General features: G+C 46.2%; 2 protein-coding genes and 1 non-coding gene across 3 annotated transcripts; 2 read left to right on the top strand and 1 right to left on the bottom strand.

The window, feature by feature from the left end:
• Positions 1-4658: 4658 nt before the first annotated feature.
• On the bottom strand, positions 4659-4729 carry TRNAG-CCC (transfer RNA glycine (anticodon CCC)). The gene has a single exon. It is a non-coding gene; the product is annotated as a tRNA-Gly (tRNA).
• Positions 4730-10927: 6198 nt separating this feature from the next.
• Positions 10928-13889, top strand: LOC117836932 (alanine--glyoxylate aminotransferase 2 homolog 3, mitochondrial). The gene is made up of 9 exons (XM_034716461.2): positions 10928-11291; positions 11634-11864; positions 11978-12148; positions 12249-12392; positions 12518-12697; positions 12803-13028; positions 13142-13255; positions 13346-13432; positions 13529-13889. The coding sequence occupies exons 1-9, from the start codon at positions 11088-11090 to the stop codon at positions 13570-13572; spliced, it is 1401 nt and encodes a 466-aa protein (XP_034572352.1). The 5' UTR covers positions 10928-11087; the 3' UTR covers positions 13573-13889.
• Positions 13890-15172: 1283 nt separating this feature from the next.
• LOC117840265 (fumarate hydratase 1, mitochondrial) lies at positions 15173-21236 on the top strand. Its single transcript, XM_034720742.2, has 17 exons — positions 15173-15446; positions 15601-15718; positions 16077-16226; positions 16509-16619; positions 16702-16785; positions 17605-17703; positions 17799-17849; positions 17922-17971; positions 18389-18470; positions 18862-18956; positions 19047-19113; positions 19215-19265; positions 19870-19965; positions 20128-20226; positions 20311-20340; positions 20436-20501; positions 20816-21236. The coding sequence occupies exons 1-17, from the start codon at positions 15292-15294 to the stop codon at positions 20900-20902; spliced, it is 1491 nt and encodes a 496-aa protein (XP_034576633.1). The 5' UTR covers positions 15173-15291; the 3' UTR covers positions 20903-21236.
• Positions 21237-21572: the final 336 nt, after the last annotated feature.

Genomic DNA, 21572 nt, shown 5'->3' with positions numbered 1-21572 from the left:
TTGTCATTGGTGATAACGTACCGCTACTGGAAAACTCAGCATTCGTCCGAGACTCAGTACTGGTTGTATTTTGATCCAGTACTAATATGAGCATTAGTACCAGGTCTAACGGCTAGTCCCTGAGGAGTCCTCGTGACGCCCTTTAGTACCGGGTGGACGCTTCACCCGGTACTAAAGGTCACCCATTAGTACCGGTTGAAACCTCCAACCGGTACTAATGTACTTGAGGGCCTTTAGTACTGGGTGAAGCCTCCACCCAGTACTACAAGGGTACCTCTCCCACGCTCACCCCCTTCCCCACACGTACTTATCCGCTCGTCCCCCCCTCATCCAGCCACTCATCCGCGCCTCTCTCTCTTCTTCTCCCCGCCCTCTCTCCCCCCACACAGATCGATCCCCTCACCGCCCCTCTCCTCCCCCCTCCGCTCGCCCCTCACCTCTTACATGTGGCGAGGAGCGGCAGCAGGGCAAGGAGCGGCGGAGGCAAGAAGATATGGTGCGGCAAGGCGACAGAGCGTCGGCAAGGTGTGGTGGAGCAAGGAGCGGCGGCGGAGCTCCGGCGGGAGGACGCAGCGGCGGCGCGTCAGCAGGCGTGGTGGAGCAAGGAGCGCGTGGATCTTGGAGTAGCGAACACCTCTCCCACAGACCCGGCGGCGGCGGCAACCGACGGGCTGAGGAGCGACGGCGGCGGCAACGGGCGGCAGTGGCTGAGCAGCGTAAGTACACCGCCTCCCTCCTTCTCCCCCCCCCCCCCTCCCCCCCTCCTCTCTGGTGCGGGGTTCAGGTGTTGTGCGGCCGGGGCTCTGGCGCTCGGGTGGACAACGACGGGGTGCCGGGGCTCCGGTCGGCAGATTGTTTTTAATACCCCTTTAGTACCGGTTATTTGACCCGGTACTAAAGGCTCCCTTTTAGTACCGAAGTAACAATAACGGTTGCACAATGGTACTAAAGACCTCCTTTAGTATAAAGACCTCCTTTAGTACCGAAGTAACGATACCTCCATCAGTGTACTGTACGTCTCTCAAAGAGAAGGCCGCTATTGGTGCTATCCAATTCGATTACAGTGCGGACACTGTGGTAGTACCTGTCTGTGGACAGAGTTGGGGCAGGGTCAGGCTGTGGCAGGGGAAGCAGGGTTCTGAGCCGATGTTTGGCTGCATGGAATTTTGACAAACATCTCGTGAACTCGGACTGTTGTTGAGGTTTTGTTGGGTACGCACAGATTGGCAAGTACTCGCATTTGGCCCATATCCTCGCAAGCCTGACCTTTTGTCTTGCACTGCCTTGCGTGAAATGGACTTGTCTTGTTTCATGTATTTAGTTTCTCGTGAGGCAGCCAGAAACTCTTGATAAGTCGATCGTATTCTGGAAAAGTTACTGTACGTTATTAATTGCATATGTAGCCAATGCTCCGTTGCTGCACATGCCCTTATTATTAAGGCAAAGGCAGAAGTTCTTTCTCTGGTGCTTATATATCATCACCAGTAAACGCGGGACAGCAATAATTCAAAGCACTATTAGCGACACTTGTACAGAGATGGTGACAAATGCAACTTGCAGGGGGGAAATGAATTGCATGTTCTGTCCTAATATAGCATTTTTCTGTTTCTGCTGTCAACAAACATTGCCGTACATGTCTTGAGTCTTACTAACTAATGTCCCTCTGTTTCTATTTATAAAGGGCACACGCATATCAAGATTCAAACTTTACAATCTTTGACTAATAATTTATCTAACAACCTTTTATTTTTTAATGCAAACTTGACACGATTGGATTTGTAATCAAATACTCTCCAATAATTATAAGACCCCGTTTGGTAGGGTTTATTTTGGCTTCGACTTTCCATGTTTTACACAAAATGAGGCACTGTAGTGTGAAGTTGTTTTGCAAGCCAATGCTAAAATGAATTGGAAGCCGGGTGAAGCCGTTATTTTTGGCTTCATCGGCTTTGGCTTCACCAGTGAAGCCGTTTTGGGAGAAACCCTCCCAACGGGGAGTAAGTTTATAATCATAAACAATATAATATAAGATAACGAATGGTCACTCTTTAATTTATGAGACCGTGCCATGTCATATCACACCTTATAAATAGGCGGAAGGAGTATAATTAACTGGATAATATAATATCGCATATCCCATCGAAAATCTTCTATTAATCTTTGAATCTTTCCTTTGTTGTAAAAAAGTTGGACTTTGTTTGCGTACTTTTTGCAGGTTCACACATGCATGTATCTCGATCAGATTAAACGACTCTTGCTAGATACAGTTGATACTGGGAATCGATGGGCTGCTTTTGAACTGGAACTAGATGCATGCGCGACTGACATACACGTATGCACCACTAAAAAATACAAAAAACGCGCTCGTCGTCCTTCAATTATTGAACTGTGTATGTACAGATATATGGTAGCGAGAGGTGCCTAGGGCGCCCTAGCTAGATACCTGACAAACTAGCCCCCAACAGTATCTTCGCCAACGCATCTCGTGTACATGTGTAACCCGTCGAAACGAAAGTAGAAACGTCCCCGGCTTCTTTTCGAGCAATGATTTCACGTTTGGTATATGGCTGATCGAGTACGTCTAGGACTCTAGGCTCCGATGTGTACATATACGATCAGGATTGAGGTCACGTGCATGCATGCGGATGCCTGCGCGTTGTACGTCACTGTCTAGGATTCTCGGGGCGGCAAACTAGCTCCCAAAGCTCACGTGACGGCGATCGATCGATCGAGCCGAGCTGCCCGCCGAGGCTGAGGACGGACGTCTCCTCTCTCTCTCGCGCACGAGCTTTGGGAAGTACACTCACATGCCATTGGCAGAACGTATGCATGCATGCATGCATGCTGCTGCCGCTGATAGATGGCCGGGCAATACGGTGCATGTCAAGCTCAAGCATAGTACATGTAAGATCAGTGCCGAGTAGTGATCTGTGCTGGGTGTGCGTACCAGCAAGCTAGCTGGAGAGACAGAGACACGTCTCCCATCTGTCTATCAGCTCGGGTCTCTATATAGCTGCTGCGTGCCTCTCGTGGTTGCCTGAAAGCTTGGAGCGCTGGATCATGCACACGTCATCGTGCAGGGGCCAGGGGCACACAGGCAGGGGCGCAGGGCGGGCGGGGGGAATATCCCGTGGACACGCAAGCCGCAGGCAGGCATGCATACGGCTAGCTGCATGCATGGCTGAGCCGATGAGGTCGTCAGTGACGCGATATGTGCATGGCAGCGTGCATGCGCTCGGGGACAAGCAGCAGGGGGGTTTTGGCCGGGATCCTGCCATGCGTCGCGCCTCGCGCGCGCGCGCATATGATCTAGCTAGCCTGCGTTGGCGCATCCCGTAGGGTGTGATGACATGGACTGCCTCAGCGCCCGCTGCCTAGCTAGGGGTGTAGCTAATAATGAGCTACCTGCTGGTTTCATTCTGTGTCTGCACATACGGCGTATGGGTGGGGCCGTGGGGGTATACGTACGACGTGCGTGGAGTGGCTACCACGTACGAAAGTTTTGGGATTATTTTATTTGACATGAGTTTCATGTCCATGTATTCCGTATTGGATCGTAACAAGACATATATATACAGTCATGTTTTTTAGACACGTTAATAGAATAATAGTGGTAGCTAGGGTGTGCGTGCATCCGGAATAAAGCGTACGTCCATGCACGTGGCGTCTAGGGCCTCCTAATTAGCGCGCGCCTGGGAGATTTTCAGCCAAAGATCCCGACAGCCCCGAGCTTTCCATTCTTGGAAAGCGTCTTTCCATTTTTTATTATCATGATGTATAATTTCGTCCTAACAATTTATCATGAGATAATTTGTACCACAACTTTAGCATGCAAAACTTATGCGTACAACCTATACGTATAATTTCTAAAAGAAAACTTTTTAATTTCTTTTATAAATTCATACTTACACACACGATTTATACGTATAATTTTTTCCTAACATCACGTATGTGATAAAATTTGTAGTATAACTTTTATGATATACACATATAGTTGCCACAACTTTTCGAAAATGTTGTTAAATAATTTTATGCACGTGACTTATACGCATAAGATATTTTACTTGAGTACAGAAAATATAAAAATAATTAAATAGAAAGAAAAAGGAAAAGGAAAAAGAAAATGATCAGGCGCGCACGGCGCGGTCCGCGCGGCGGCCAGCGGCACCACCGCACGTCGCCACGTGGGCTGCGGACCCGCGGCGGGCGTCAGAGCCTCGCGCGCCAGGAAGCGCCGGCGCGCGCAGGCTGAATCGTTATTGCGTGGCGTCTATACAGAGTCTCGAAAAAAGTTACATTATGATTCAGTGCCACTGGACCGTCACACAGCCCAAGCAAAGCTGCTTGACAGAAGGCCCACGGGCTATTTCGGCCCACTTACTCTCAACGCATGCGCATTCTACCACCGGTACCATTCTATCATCTCAGGCCCGCAGTTCTGCTGCACGTCGGTGACACAGAAACAGGATTGTGGTTGAACGCAACTGCGATCGATAAAAAAAGTCAAGTTTTTTTGGGGGTAGACGATCGAAAATCCGGTTGAGAAACTACGCTAGAAGACATGCAGTAGAAGTTCATACGTTGCGAGTTGTGACCGAATTAAATAAGAACAATAAAAGGAGAAAAAGAGAAAAGTTGCAAAAGAAGTAAAAAAACTTTGCGCATCCGGGGAATCGAACCCCGGTCAGTACCGTGGGAGGGTACTATGATACCACTACACCAGATGCGCTTGATGCTATTGGCCAACAGTAACACATTATCTATCACATCACTCAGGGTTCTCAATCTGCAACCATCGAGCTGTCGCTGTGTCTCCAGAAGTTTGATCGGAAATATTTCAGCTCGCGCAATGCCACTTTAATCATACATAATTGCCACTTGCATTAGTATGTGGAGATCCTCATCAGGAGCCCCTACGCGGTGCTTCCATTTGTTGAGAGTGAGTGATCCCATCCCATCCTGGCCTAACATTAGGATCCCATCTCCTTCACCAACAACTCGCCACAAAGGAAAGCGGGGATAGCACACACACGAACGCACCTACCAAACCACCCCTTGTCAGTACTGATCTTTCCTGCTCGATCGACATTTGCCTAACAAGCACCAATCAGTGATCAAGAAATCCAAATAAACACCTCCGCATCATCACGCACATGTACACCAAATAAATGGCCAGGCCTGGCTCCATCGTGTACAGTCGACGAGCACAGATATAGTATAATTTTCCAGGAAAAGAGACATAGGTTAATCACATTCGATCACACCCCAACTACTCGCTAGTGCGTCCTCTATCATGGCCTAGGAGGAATGACAAGACCAAGTTTAATCAGCATGTCGCCATCGATCAGTGCATCTGTTAATAATCGTCTACGCAGCGGCGCCATGGACGGCACAAGCCAGCAGGAATATCCAATTGCCGTGGCCATCTCTGCAACTTATGTTAGCTCAAGTAGTACTGGAGCGTCGTCTAAGAAAAGAGAAACTGAAGACGACTAGGTGGTAGACACGAGTGCTGCCAAGTTATGCTCCCTCGCCTCGCCTAGATGAGTATGCCGGTGTCAATGACGTGATCGATCCTAGCTTTAGTAGGTGCTAAGTCTAGATTATGAGCATGCTTTTAGCCGTATGCGAATGAATGGGACGCATAACGTGTTGCGTCTACATTCAATGTACTTTGGTTCTATGCCGGGGTCTGAGTGGTAGGAAGAGGTTCTTCAGTACACTTCAAAGAATGCAGCTCCAACTTCAAAGATCATTTTTCATGGGAGGTAAGTTAATGCATGAACGATGCAAGAAGTAGTGCACTTGTTAGGTAATTTTTTGATATTTCTAGAATTCTAACAGGACACTCAGTTATGTTAGATAATTCCATGAAACATAAGGATCTATATAGCACACTAGCTTCTATTTTTGTAGAATCCAGATTATAGGAGAAATAGAAATTGTTTGCTTCTTCTTCTTTGGTTGAATCACAACATCTATCCTGCTGTTGATGCATGCAAGTCAATTGTGTAGCTTAAAGGTGTCGTGTTACTTATCGCATGGTGATGCAAACTGACATGTTAGGAGAAGGTCAGTGATGTCTGAGCAAGCATTGTGGTTGTTTTCTTGATCACATCTCTATCTCTCCAAGGAAAGATTATACAAAGAATGCTTACCAGCTACTCTGTCATCAGATAAGGACCCTGATTGTGGATCCAACTAGGAAGCAGGCACGGACCACTCCTAACACCAGAGCCAATAATGCACCATTCTTGCTCTGAACCAATAATGGTATCAACTTGTTGCTTTGCAACATTTGTTTTCTGAAGAGAGACCAAGATCAAAATAAGGAAGAATTACGATTACAATCTGAAGCTTTATTAGAGAAGTTAACAATCAAGGGAACAAGTGTATTTTACGAGATTCTTTTTAGAACGGGTGTGTTTGTATGTGCTTTTAAAAATACCAAATCAAGTCCATAGTGGAGGAACAAATCTGCTAATATTGATCCAGAAGCTCCCATCATCTATTGCATAATATTATGCATAGAACCACTACTGCACCATCGCATAAACAAAAATAAGATGTGATCTTTTGAAATGTGTTCGGTCTCATCACATCCAAAAACATTATTTGCTTGATTGCGGTCACTACAGTGTACATGTTCCCTAATCGTTGTCAGACTACGTTTGTATAATTGCAATCCATCAATTTGTTTAGTGGAAGTACTGTCGAGTCCGTCGATTTGCACCGTTGTATCCTCTCAGCTACTTTAACTTCCTTACATTTACCGGAAATTGTGATCATCAGCATATACGTTCCACATACTCCACGCCATGGCAGGCAGACGAAGTACTTTAAGCGACACGACCTGATTTAGTTGCATCTAATAGGAATATGTGTTATATATGATTAGACCAATAGATACAGGGAGGGGAACGTGTTTTTTTATTTAAGAACAGTTCCGAGTCCATCTGAAAAATAGAGATAATATTTTTCTGTTTTTGTTTCTTGAATGTGTGGACGTTAATTTGTGTATAGGAAGGATATTAGGTGGACGTTAATGTGTCGCTCATTCAACGTCACGCTAATGACGCTCCCCCACGGGCGACACAGGCGGCACTCTAGCCGCCGCCGCCAACCCACCCTGCCTCTCGAGCCCACCTCGCCGCTGTCGGAGGGGGTCGCCAGAAGCCCGTACGGCTCCCTAGGATGGTGGCGGCGGGGCAAACTGGCTGGCGCGGGTCCTGTACGCCGGGGAGGGATGGCGCAAGGTGCCTGTGGCCGGGCGGTGCGCCGGAGCGGCGGTGGCCCGGATCCAGCCCCGCCATAGGCGGATCCGGCTTCCACGCTCCCGGATCCGCCGTCCCTTTTTGGCAAGCTACGGGCAGTGCGGAGGCTGAGCAGGAGGTAGACAACGATGAGGAGGTGGTGTGAGTACCAGAAGGTGTTGAAGCCGGCAAGGTGGCCAAGTGAGAACGACCACCGGAGGAGCCGCCGGCCGCCACCAGCAGCGGCGGCGGCGGCAGCACTCGTGGCCATCTCCTCCCGCTTTCGGAAGGGGCGCGTGGCGAGGGTGAAGGAGATGGCTATGAGTATGACCGGGATGGTCCTCGTGACCTTCTCGGCGCCTACGAGGAGGGCCTGGTAGGTGGGCTTGTCCCGGCCGAAGAAACGCGCCATGGCGGCGGTGGTCCGGGTGGAGGACGGCGGGTATGACAGTTGGCACAGGGAGCGAGGCCGCGCGCAACGCTGGCGAGCCCGGCCAGGGATGAGGAGTCCACGCACGGCGGCGGCCTCGGCACGGGCGAGGAACCAGCGCGTGGTGGCAGCCGGCAGTGGAGGCAAGGCGTCCCCGGGCTGGTGACGTGCCGCGCGTGGGCATGTGGCCCGAATCTGGCGTCCCCGTGCCACGGTGGCGGTGAACGCAACGAGGGGCCACGGGATCGCTTGTGGCAGGCGCGACCTCGTTGTGAGGTGCTAGGACACGGGCACATCAGCCCGACGGTGAAGGAGGCGTGGAGGAGCCGCCACCTAGGAGGACAGCAGTGCGGAGGTGGCGCCGGCGCGGAGGAGGCGCTATGCACAGGCTGCGCGCGGGGCGGCGTAGGGCACGATGCGGAGGACAGCGGCGCGCAGGTGATGCCGGCGCGGAGGAGGTGCTGTGCGTGGGGTGGCACAGGGCACGGCGCGAGGAGGATGACTGCTGCCGAGCAAGCGGAGGTGGAGGTACGGTGGTGTGGTGCGAGGAGGCACGGCGGCGACGTCGCCCCGGATGGGCTGCCGTGACTCTGGCCGGGAGTGTTGAGCCGTGAGCGTGCAGGGGTTGGGATGCTCCGGGCGAAAGCCCTCATCGGCGTTCTTGCTGGTGGAGATGACGGCGACGCCCTAGAGCGTTGTTCTCCCCGTTTGGGGGCATCATGTTTGAGCTGCAACACTGCTGCACGAGGTCCTCTGGGTGAAAACCCTGTCTAGATTCTGGACAAGCGATGACAACGCCTTTAGCATTGTACCCTCCTTGGAGGCGTCGTCTCTAGAGACCCATCTCGGTACACGGCATTGCTGGTCCATTAGTCATGGACGACTGCAGAGGGTGGTGATATTTCCGTCGTGTGGTGAGCTAGATGGGTGTTGCAGAGGCCACGTGGAGACGATCGCAGTTATGGTGGTGGCTAGAGATTGTCCCATGGTTGTCAGTCTTTCCCGCTTGCAGCGGACCGCGACGGTTGGCGTTGCTTGGCAATGGTCAGTGCGGCGTGGGACTACGTCGGAGGACAGCGCTTGCGGCAATGGCATTGTGGGACAACTAAGCTTGCAGTGGACCGCGACGGGTTGCTCAACTTGGCGGGGCTACCCGGTGCGGTACATCGTTGGAAGACGGCGTAAGCGACTTTTCTGGTTTGTTGACATGGTGGTGGATGCTTTGGCGCGGGTGAAGCAACGAGGCGAAGTCGACCTACGGTGGCGGCTAGGCTGGTTGACGTAGATCTTGTGGAGTGGGGTAACATTGCTCACCACTCTAACAGCAACAAAAGAAACAGATCCGTGACGTGGAGTACTGTGGCGGGCGTGGTGAGACCCCCACGCGTGGTGTTTCTTCGAGGCGACGAGAGCGAGGTGGAGTCCAATGGTGGATGTGGCGAGGCCCCCTCGTGTTGTGTGATTGCGGTGGTGACTGCGAGGCAGCCTGCAAGAGGTCTGGATTCGGTGGTATCACTCTGTCAGATGGAGTGTAGTGTTGCAGCGGCACTACAACGGAGGGTCTCGCATGGCGGTGGCCTTCTCGGTGCGGTGCAGTCTGTTTGTATTGGTTCCCTGTCGACGCAGGGCCACGCCTGGATGTTTCAGCGAATATATGAGCGTGGATGTTGGTGGGTGCCGCCGTGGCGAGTGGAGTGGTGAGACCGCGTTGATGTCCCAATCCAACCGGTCGGGTGTGGCAGCTTTGAGAGGAGTGGCTACCCGCGTTGATGTCCCAACACAACCGTCCGTGTCTGTTTTATTTTCTCTTCTTTTCCTTTTCTTATAGCTTTCTAGTCTGGAACTCTTTCTTTTTAATATACTCGACAGCTCTCCTGCCTGGTTCGTTTCAAAAAAAATATTGGATGAACTGGATGAGAAGTTAGGGTTCATCGCCGCAGTTGGTACTCGAGGTCAAGAAGAGGGCCTGATAGTGTTGTACTATTTGGGATTTCTTTGTTTTTCACATAAATGTATATATGAATATGCACTTTTTAAAAAAATTATTAATTGCGATTGTATCGAAGAACAAGTTTTCTTGCATGTGAGATACCAAGGTTAATTTGTTTGTAGAAGTCATAGGATATCAGGGTGGGGTAACATGGTCTTACTATTCGAGCAAAGAAAAATAAAGTTATAATCAATAGTTATTTTGTGAGACCCATTTTAAAATCATCATAAACAACATATATTATTGGCTGATGACACTCAGCGTATGAGGTTGATGATGATACTCTACGAGAAATTCACACATCCCATATTCACCTAGCTTGTGATTCACAAAAAAAAAAAGATCCAGCATTTTTTTAAAAAATACTTAAAACGGAAGGTATATTCGCCATAAATCAGCCTGAGTGAAGTTCTTCAGATTCGTCATCGACCAATGCAACAAAAGCCATCGGTTGTGTCACACAAAAATAGTTAGATTGCGTTTTTTTTCCTTCTGAAGCATTATAGTTAGCTTTGCTTCCGTTTGCGCACAGTAATTCTGTCCAGGTGCAATGAACCAGGGGTTGGGGATATCACTAGGCACGCGCTGGTTAAAAGTGGAGCACCGTCGTCTGTCCTTTCTGCTCGAGCACGACGGTAACCGCGCCGTTACCACCCAAGAAAGGAAACAGTCCAGATTCTTGGTACCAGCTGTGTATTGTTGTCCAATTACTTGTGAGTTTGGATCATAGAGCTAAAGTTTAGCTCTTATCACATCAAATGTTCGGATGTTAATTAGAAAAACTAAACATGAACTAATTATAAAATTAATTGCAGAAATTCTGGACTAATTCGCGAGAGTAATTCTAATTAATCTATCATTAGCAAATGATTACTGTAGCACCACATTATCAAATCATGAACTAATCAGACTTAATAGATTTGTCTCGCGAATTAACCCCATATGTGCAATTAGTTTTATAATTAGCTAATACTCTTAATTAGATCAAACATCCGATGTAACAGGGGCTAAACTACCCCCTAATATCCGAACAGGACCTAACTATAACACCTTTTGATTCTGGTAATCACACCATCATACTATCTTGCAAATCCGTGACGGATTTCACGCCTGAGATTTGAGATGGGTTCAAAAATTTTCGAAACATGTCGACGTGTAAGCTGGTCATTGGTAGTGCAGGCCAAATCCTTTTTCGCAGCTTTGCTTTGCAGTTTGTTGCACAGGCATATAAACCCCTCCTCCCTTCGTCGTCCTATTTACTCACACACCTCCCCTCCTCTTCTCTGCGCCCAAGAGAAGAAGAAAAAACTAATCGCGATTAGTTGACGTGATTTGAGGAGGAGGAGGAGGGGATTATTAACCGATACTAGTTTCTTGGATTATCCTGTGGATCGATAGGCGCAGGCGCGTGGCGATGATGCGGCAGGGGGCCAGGAATTTCGCGAGGAGGTTCTCCCGGCTCGCCGCGGCGGCCGAGACGGCGGCGGCGCCGGCCGTGCCGAGAATGCCGGCGTTCGACCACGTGCCGCTGCCCTACGACGGGCCGAGCGCCGCCGAGATCGCCCGCAAGCGCGCCGAGTACCTCAGCCCGTCCCTGTTCCACTTCTACTCCAAGCCTGTACGTCGATCCAACCAACGTAGATAGATCCATGTGCATGCCGGCCGATTCTTTCGTTTCCGCAGCATATTTCTGTGGCATTCGAGTATTTCTGCTTTAGCTTTCCTCTTTCTTTTCTCTTCACCCTGCATTCAAATTTCAAAGTCTAGCCACATTATTTAGGCTTTTCCGGTTGTTAGGATTAGATGTTGGGAATTTGTGGATTTTGAGAGACATAATCGGAATGTCTATACGAGATCTGATTGTACCCTCCCCCCAAAAAAAAGGGAAAATGGCTGGGTGTGGTGTAACCAGCCTTAACAGCTAGTAACAACAGTTTTGGCGTGTTGTGCGATGTTGCAGCTGAACATCGTGGAGGGGAAGAGGCAGTACCTGTACGACGAGCACGGCCGGCGCTACCTGGATGCGTTCGCCGGCATCGCCACCGTGTGCTGCGGTCACTGCCACCCTGACGTCGTGGACGCGATCACCGCGCAGGCCGGGCGCCTGCAGCACTCCACGGTGCTCTACCTCAACCATGCCATCGCCGACTTCGCCGAGGCGCTGGCCTCCAAGCTGCCCGGCGATCTCAAGGTACGCGAACGCGACGACTGCTGGCGTCCTGCGCCGCCGACCCTGCTTCTAACCGTCTAGCAACGCCGCCCATTTCTTGACGACGCCGTTTAAAATTGTCTTCACATATCTAGGTCGTCTTCTTCACCAACTCTGGCACGGAGGCGAACGAGCTCGCCATCCTGATGGCGCGGCTGTACACCGGCTCCCACGACATCATATCCCTCCGCAACTCCTACCACGGGAACGCCGCCGGCACCATGGGCGCCACCGCGCAGAAGAACTGGAAGTTCAACGTCATCCAGGTACGCCATGCACATGCATCAATGGTTCTGTCATGCTACTGAATTTATGCTGAAATGGAAGCCGTTCTCTGATCTCGTTTGATGACCCGCGGTGCTGAAGACTGGCGTGCACCACGCCGTTAACCCGGACCCCTACAGAGGCGCCTTCGGCTCCGACGCCGAGAAGTACGTGCGCGACGTGCAGGAGATCATCGAGTTCGGCACCACCGGCCAGGTCGCCGGCTTCATATCCGAAGCCATCCAGGTGCGCGGCAAACTGACGCAGCCGCTGTACTTGCTGCTCTCGTGTCAAAATTAACTGGAACTGGACGTCATGCCGTGACAATTAAACAAATTAAAGCTAATAAAGTCATTTGTTTGTGAGCACAGGGTGTCGGTGGGATCGTGGAGGTGTCGCCGGGGTACCTGCCGCTGGCGTACGAGACGGTCCGGAAGGCCGGCGGGCTCTGCATCGCCGACGAGGTCCAGGCGGGGTTCGCGCGCGTCGGCAGCCACTTCTGGGGGTTCGAGACTCACGGCGTCGTCCCCGACATAGTGACCATGGCGAAGGTACATAGCCCAACACGCCATTTCAGTTAATTCTCTTCCTTATTTCTGTGCCAGCGGCGCTCGCTCTGAACCTGACGACGTACCGGGACCGATAATGTTCTTCAGGGCATCGGCAACGGCATCCCCCTGGGCGCCGTGGTGACGACGCCGGAGATCGCGCAGGTGCTGACCCGCCGCTGCTACTTCAACACGTTCGGCGGCAACCCCCTGTGCACCGCGGGCGGGCTCGCCGTGCTCAAGGTGCTCGAGAAGGAGAAGCTCCAGGAGAACGCCTTCGTCGTCGGCTCGTACCTCAAGGACCGTCTCCGTGGCCTCCAGGAGAAGCACGAGAGTGAGTGCTCGGCATCTCGTCTGGCCGATCGAGCGAGCTGGCCGGTTCCACAGAGAATTCGAAAGGAGTAACAACAATCTCGCTCAATTGCTGGTTCTCTTCTATTCTTGCAGTCATCGGCGACGTGAGGGGGACGGGTTTCATGCTCGGCGTAGAGCTCGTGACTGACCGGCAGCTGAAGACGCCGGCGAAAGAGGAGATCTGCCATGCCATGGAACACATGAAAGGTAATGCATCTACAATAGAGCAGTAGAAATTCTTTAACCTCGAAATCAAATAGAATTTGAACATGAAACGTTGTTGCTTCCTCTGTTCAGATATGGGCGTCTTGGTGGGGAAAGGCGGGTTCTACGGGAACGTCTTCAGGATCACACCCCCTCTGTGCTTCACAAAGGAAGATGCTGGTATGTTAATCTACTCGGTTATAATCCTTAATATTAGTTTAAATTAGCTCTAGCATTTGAGCTAATTGCTTTCAATCTCTGCGGCGAGTAATGCAGACTTCTTCGTTGAAGTGATGGACGTTGCGCTGTCGAAGCTCTGAGCCTCTGAGCCTTTGAGCGCTAGCTGGCCCAGACTTTGCAAGGGATGGTGTATGTATGGAAGGAATCTTGCAAACGTTTAACAGCTGTACCTGAGTTTACCTGAAGTAACTGGATTGCAGTCTATCTCTGTGAAATCTACAGTATGTAATTCCTGGAGAGAAGAAATCATGAAACTGAGATTCATGAACCAAAGTAGACAAGGTTGGCTTGTTGCAATTGTTTTAGATATGTTTGCCATGTAACGCGCCAGGGATATGGAGCGGTCCAGTTTGAACTTCCTATTAGCAATCAGTTATCATTTAAAACTTTGAACTCATTTTGAATTCTATTTCCGTGTGGCGATAGTTCGTGGTACTTATTGAATTCGCCGTACTTATTTAACTAGACCAGGTGTCTCCTCTTAATGAAATACGTGCTAAAGCACGATCACGGAAAAAAAACTAGACCAGGTGGGTGTGGTGATGGCAAGACTAATGCTATTTTTGGCATCGAGTAAAATGCAACTAATCCTTCAAGTTGTCATACAATGTAATATTGCGTCCCAAAATTCTTAGAATGCATATTTGAGTCCTAAACTTTTTAGGCGTGACATTTGAGTTCCAAATATCCTCCATCGGCATTTTAATTGCACATGCAGTATATATAAGCTACGAGAGCATTGTTTTGACCCGGCCCATAACAGAAGACCCATCAGGATCGTGGAATATTCCCATTACGCACTAGACTTGCAATGCAACACGTACAAAGACCAACAACAAAAATGTACTCCCTCTGTTTCAAACTGTAGTTTATTTTAATTTTTTTAGATTCATAAATATTATTATGCATCTAGACATACACTATATCTAGATACATATGATTTGGAATAGAGGCAGTAGCATGATTGTTGTATCTCAAAGTCATGTCTAGTAGTAAAGGCGTAAAGCTTGTCTGCTAGTTATTGTAGATAGCATAATATATAATGTCTCTAATGGCTATAATATGCTCCCTTTTTTAAAAAAAAAGTAGTAGTAGACCTCTATGTATCCATCAAAGGGTAAGTTCAATAGACAACGTGTGGTTGGGACTCCAAGACTCAATGCTCGTGTCAAGCATCCAAACCAGTTTGAATTTTAGTTTCACAATATGTCAACAAAGTTTCTAGAGGTCAAATCGCTCGCCTTGCCAAGTTTGTTAGGAAGACTAGGTGACTCTCCAAACCATTTGAATCTCTCTTCCGTTTGAGAGAGAGACAGAGAGAGAGAGCGCTAGGTGCGTTAGCATGTGTTGGACGATTGTGATCTCGCAACTTTATATGGTTCAACATCTTTCCGCGAGACTAATATTTTTGTTAGTTATGTTGAACAAGAATCTTAACGTAGACACGTCTAAAGCTAACTTGACATGTCAACGTAATGGGAGCATTTTTGCTGACCATCGGCATTCCAGACCGAAACAGCGTTCCGCGAGCAAGGCCAATCAATCAGATCCAACTTTTCCAGCTAGGCAGCCCCTCAACCACTTTCCACCACCCGATGCAGAACACACGCGCGAGATCAGCCCATTAAACCCCCCTCCCCTTCTCTGTTTCTCTTTCCCCGTCACCCGCCCGGCCGCCCCCTCCTCCCTCTTTCGTTCTTTCCCAGTCTCCCGTCCCCCGTCTCCCCTCCCCCAATCACCAGCCGCCGCTTCCTCCACGCGCCGCGCACGCAGCTGACCTAGCAGAGAAGCATCCCGAGATGGCGATGGCCCTGCGCCGCCTCGCGGGCGTGTCCGGATCGCCGTCGGCCGCCGCGGCCGCGCTGCTCCTCCGGCCGGCGCTGACCCGCCCGATCTCCACCGGCTTCCGCGAGGAGCGCGACACCTTCGGCCCCATCCAGGTCCCCAATGACAAGTGCGTGGTTCCCTCCTCCCGTATATGCCTAACGGCTTCGTTCGTCTGATCTAGCTCGTCGCGCGTTGTTTTGATCTGCTTGTGTCGCGGCAGCAGCATCCATGCTGCTGCGGTTGATCTGACGTTTTCGGTTGCCGTGTTCTGTTTCGGGCAGGCTGTGGGGCGCGCAGACGCAGAGGTCGCTGCAGAACTTCGACATTGGCGGCGAGCGCGAGCGGATGCCCGTGCCCATCATCCGCGCCTTTGGTGTGCTCAAAAAGTGCGCCGCTAAGGTATAAAGCGAAACCGTTTTTTAATTTTCTGCGCGTGGAGGATAGATGCGATTTGGTTGCTTGTACGTGTAGGGCACTGCAAGCTTGAAAAAGCTATCTCTCTATATCATGTAAGGAATAGTTGCAATGAGCAACACATGATGTGCCCGAACTTGCTTTTCTCCTAATAGACAATTGAGTGGTGTGATTGTATTTTGGACTTTAAGATGACAGTTAGTTTCACTACAGCTTATACTTTGTTTCACTTAGTACAATGTCAAAAGGACTATTTTTCTATATACTTCCACCTTTTCACTTACTTAGTTTTTAGGTTGCAAGTATCATGTATATGTATAACTTTTTCTTTTGACTTTTGAAGGTGAATATGGAGTATGGCCTTGATCCAACAATAGGTAAGGCAATAATGCAGGCAGCTGAGGAGGTCGCAGAGGGAAAGTTGGATGATCACTTCCCACTTGTTATCTGGCAAACTGGCAGTGGCACACAAAGCAACATGAATGCCAATGAGGTTGACGCAGTACTCATACAATACATTTATGCCAAATATTGCATTGAACATGTTAATTTTAAAGTAACACAACTGTTGTTCTAAATAATAATCCCAGGTAAGGTGTGAAAAGTTAAGTTTTACTGTCCACACACTACAGCAACTAAACCTATCCCCATATGCTGCCTTGTTCATTATTTGTATGCAAGCTATTCTGTTAAGCTAATTCTAAGTTATATTGTTGTGTAATCATTTTTTTTTGCTTCTGTGTCATATTTGCTTATGATCTGTTTCCCAAATTAGGTTATTGCAAATAGGGCAGCTGAGATTCTTGGACACAAGCGTGGTGGCAAGTTTGTACACCCTAATGACCATGTGAATAGGTCACAATCCTCGAATGATACATTTCCCACTGTAAGCTTTAACAGCTATTTATCTTCATTTCAATACACTCCACTCTGCAGATGTTTATTGTTCATGTTGTTGACATTTCCAGGTTATGCATATAGCAGCAGCTGTTGAGATCAATTCAAAGTTTATCCCAAGTTTGCAACAGTTGCATGATTCACTTCACGCAAAGGTATTATTTTCGTCTTTCCTTCCATGTGAACTTTTATTATGCTGTCAATTGCCTTTTATATAAATTATATTATGACCCTTTTGACTAGGCTTTGCTTCAATATGTGTTAGTCTGCTTCTTAAATCACAAACTGCTGAACTGCCTTCAAAAGTTTCCAGGAATTGTCAGCTATTCTACTGCACATTTGTGCCTGTTAATTACGGATTCAGATTCAAGATAAAAACATTATAAATTTGGAAATTTGTCTAGAACCTTTTTGTTCTCCCTTAATATTTTGGCATTACTTGCGCACAAATATTACAAAGTGGCTGCTAACTTTCATAGTTTCATACAAGCATTGTAGCAGTCCGTTAGAGTCTTATAGAGCAAAAGTTAGTAGCAGTACTTTCATTGATTTAAGTTCACATCAATAATTAGGTGCCAATGAGGTACCACATACCTATGTGATCACTTGAGACCAATTTTCTTATTTATAATGTACATATGCCTTTTACGTTAGTGTTCTTTTCATCTGTTGGTTAATCCGAATTGCTCATAAATTGACTCAGAACCTAATTTTTTTCCCTGATGGATTGACCTTCCGTTATCAGTTGAGATATACTATATAAGCATTTTAACTTGTGATCTCAGAACTTATATTATGTTATTTCTCTTGAAAATAGAACAAATGATGAATAAATATTAAAATAACTGATAAGATTGAAAGACGCACATACTGAAACCGGTAAAATGAACAGTAGCTGTAGGACACAGTATATATCTCCATATATTATATAGTAAGTACACTGTTCTCATGAATTTGCTAACCTCACTGTGCAGTCTGTTGAGTTTATTGACATAATTAAAATCGGACGTACACATACCCAAGATGCCACCCCGTTGACTCTTGGCCAAGAATTCAGTGGCTACACTACACAGGTAGGATTTGTTGCAGCATTTTTTGTTGTCTCATTACTGCCATGCACTTTAGATTAACAGATAGGCTTGCGAACTATTTTAAACTCTTGTTGCAGGTCAAATATGGAATTGACCGAATTAATTGTACATTACCTCGGATGTACCAGGTATTAGGAATTATCCTAATTTTAGTTTTCTTCTCAAATGATTACGTACCGATCATTTGCTTTGATTTGCAGCTTGCTCAAGGTGGAACTGCAGTTGGAACTGGCTTGAACACTAAGAAAGGGTAATTTCAAATTTGTGTTTGAGATAGTTTGTCTACATCAATTCCTATTAGTAACTAAAACTTTATTTTGTTCTCTTCTAGATTCTCAAATTTTTTAATGCTCTTGTTTTGGGGAAGATAATCCATGTAAACCTGTCATCTAGCATTTTATGCCAATTCCAGATTAATTTGTTTGTTCAAGTTAGTTCCATTACTATATAGTTTCTTTTTCTAGTTTTTCCTCCATTTACATATGTTGTTTGTGGATTAAAAGTACTGGTTTGAGTACCATCTACAATTTGAAATGTTTTTCTTCCCTATATTTGTCACGGTATTTGATTTAGGATATCATTAAACAGAACATTAGTTCCTTGCATTACTAGTCTATATTTCTTCATGCCATTTCTTAAACATTTTAATTTGTATCAATCTTTTCAGATTTGATGTCAAAATTGCCGCCGCAGTGGCTGAAGAAACAAATCTACCCTTTGTGACAGCAGAGAACAAGTTTGAAGCTTTGGTTAGTAGTTGCATGTATAAGCCTTATTTGCACATTAAACAAGGAAAGTGTTGGTGCTTAGCAATCAATAGGGGCATTTGGTGATTAATGTTGCCTCGGAAAACAAAAAAAAATTATATTTGCAAACCAAAACCAACTGACTAATGCATTTTCTGTTTTCTAGTGCAGATCACTTTCAAATGTTTTATTTGATGCTAGTTGTTGGGTTTTGCTCTCTGTATATTAACAACTTTGATAATGAACTATCCTTTTCTTGCTTGGATAATGGACTTAAACCTGGATTTTGATTTTATCATCTTGCTAACTTTTCATTTATATCCTTTTATTGTTTTGTCTATCTTCTATTATTTCGTCACTATGTGTTCTCATCATTTCTTTTCTCCTCAAGTAGGCAGCACATGATGCTTTTGTTGAGAGCAGTGGTGCTGTGAACACAATATCTGCATCCCTTATGAAGATAGCAAACGACATACGCTTGCTGGGAAGGTCATTATTCCAATCTTTTTCTTTTCTCATGACAAATAATCTTTTCTAGTATTTTGGGGCATGCTCTTAATATTTCCAATAAAATCACAGTGGCCCTCGCTGCGGACTTGGTGAACTAATCCTGCCAGAAAATGAGCCTGGGAGCAGCATTATGCCTGTAAGGAGACTGTTGATATATTATGTTCATATGTTGTGGTTGTTTTAGCATATTTTCAATTGAAACACCATTGTAAAACTCCAGCTTCAACTATGTTGCAGGGAAAAGTTAATCCAACACAGTGTGAGGCTCTGACCATGGTTTGCGCTCAGGTACATGAATCATGCTTTATTTACTCATGATATATATAATCTAACCTCCTTATTGTATTTTAAAGACACATGATTTTATTGTTTGCTCTATGCTGTTGATGGACAGCTATCGCTTATCTAAAATGCATTTATATCCCATTGGTTGCCAGGCCATTCCTCTGGTCATATATATTTATGAATTATGATATTAACTTATTCTATTATCTTCCTCTTTTGTTCTCTCTGTGTTGCCTAGTTAGACAGAATACTTTCTAGAGCTCAGTGGTTCTCATTATTTCTAGGAAACACAAGTAAATCTGAGTCATTTGATTAGTCTATGCAATGTCCTTACTTCAAAAACTCAATATCAGATGAGAAACCTGACCATCTGAATATCACCGTTGACAAACAATTGTGTTAATACAATCGAAGGCTGCCAATATAGTATGCCAGATAAATGGAGTATGCTGATATGAGGAGTCCTTAACCCTTACTTTCCGCAAATAAGCCATGATTCTTTACACCTGACTGGGACTGCTACTGATCCGTGGTGCCTTTATCCTTCTTTTTAGCGTATGCATTACTTGCATCTAATCTTTGAACATTTGGATTTGTGGTATTGCAGGTTATGGGTAATCATGTTGGTGTTACAGTTGGTGGTGCGAATGGGCATTTTGAACTGAATGTTTTCAAGCCAATGATTGCAGCCGGATTACTTCGAGTATGGTGTCTATTTCAGTAATTAAATATGCTTAACTAGTATTGGAACTTTTGTTTGAGCAGCCTTATATTGTTACTGTGATTAACTGATTTTGTAACTTTAGCCTTATATTACAGCAATCATTCTATGATTTAACCTGTTCACTGTTCCTTTTATGAACAGTCATTGAGATTGTTGGGGGATGCTTCTGTGTCCTTCGAGAAAAATTGTGTCAGGGGTATTCAAGCAAACCATAAGAGAATTTCACAACTTTTGCATGAGGTAACGGTCCATCTAAATTACTAGGACACTTGCATTTATTTTCTATACAAGGTGTGTTACTAATTTCTCTACATTTTTGTCCAGTCTCTGATGTTGGTGACATCTTTGAACCCTGTAAGTAAAATGCAACCTTGCATCAGTTACCTCTTCCTTTTTTTTTTTTTGCCGTAAACACTTGTGAATCTTGCTGAATTATTGAATGGATGCAGAAAATTGGCTATGACAATGCTGCAGCTGTTGCGAAGAAAGCTCACAAAGAAGGAACCACATTAAAGGTGATCTTGTTTTATTTATTTCTGTTTGCTTTGGCCTTGCTCTGTAGTATTAATATTTGCTCTTTTAACTTTAGGTGATGTGTACACAGCTTAAGTTTGTATCTTGGTTGGGTTATCTCAACTATTCAATTCTTTTTATTTGGTTCAGGACACTAATTGTGATATATGTTCATTTTCTTGCCTACTCTTATCCTCTTAGGCTACCTGTTAATGCTATTGTATGATCATGAAAATTTTAATTTGCGTTGATTTGCATGCTTTAAACTTTTTTCCAAGGTATAATACGCTGACATTTTTTCCTTTTCTTTTTTCAGAAAGCTGCATTAGACCTTGGAGTATTAACGGAAGAAGAATTCCATGAGCTCGTTGTCCCAGAGAAAATGATTGGCCCTTCTGATTGATAACCCAATGCTAGCTATGTTTCTAGAAGCATTCATGCTGCCACATCAGAGTTTCAGTGCTTGCCTGTGGTGTCAGAATTCATGATCCTGGCCTAACCGTAAATAAAGCAAATCAAGTTTCAAATCATTGTTAGTTCCTCACCCCATTGGAGACATGATTTTGTACGGCCCATGGTGCCTGAGAAGACAATATTCATTCGTGTTAAAATAGGGAGAAGTGTACTTTGATTAATTGGAAGAGATGCTTTCTCTTTCTCTCTCTCTCTTTGACGTCGGAACAACTTTCTTATATTTAAACCTATACATTCACAATAATATATTATAATATTGGATATATGGTCACGATCTATAAGTTCTAATTTGTTCGAGAACTTTTTATAATATGTTCCGTAAGTTTGTATAATTTGTTCGGTAATGCTACACAACAGATGTTCAAAATTTTAAAAAAATCGGACCACTCAACATACGTTCCAATAGTTAAGCATCGATGTTGTAATTATTATTTCTGCATGTTTCACGGTGAATGTTGCATGAAACATAAGGTTCATGTTGCAACGGGAATTTTCTATCCTAGAGTTGAACGATGTAGTCATTTTTTTTTTGCGTATTTCGATGTTACAACTATACATTTTCGATGTTGTAGATGTTTTATTTTGATGTTGTAACGGAT

Source organism: Setaria viridis, chromosome 9, assembly GCF_005286985.2.
Source record: "Setaria viridis chromosome 9, Setaria_viridis_v4.0, whole genome shotgun sequence".
Classification (NCBI taxonomy): domain Eukaryota; kingdom Viridiplantae; phylum Streptophyta; class Magnoliopsida; order Poales; family Poaceae; genus Setaria; species Setaria viridis.
This window is presented reverse-complemented; position numbering and strand designations above follow the sequence as displayed.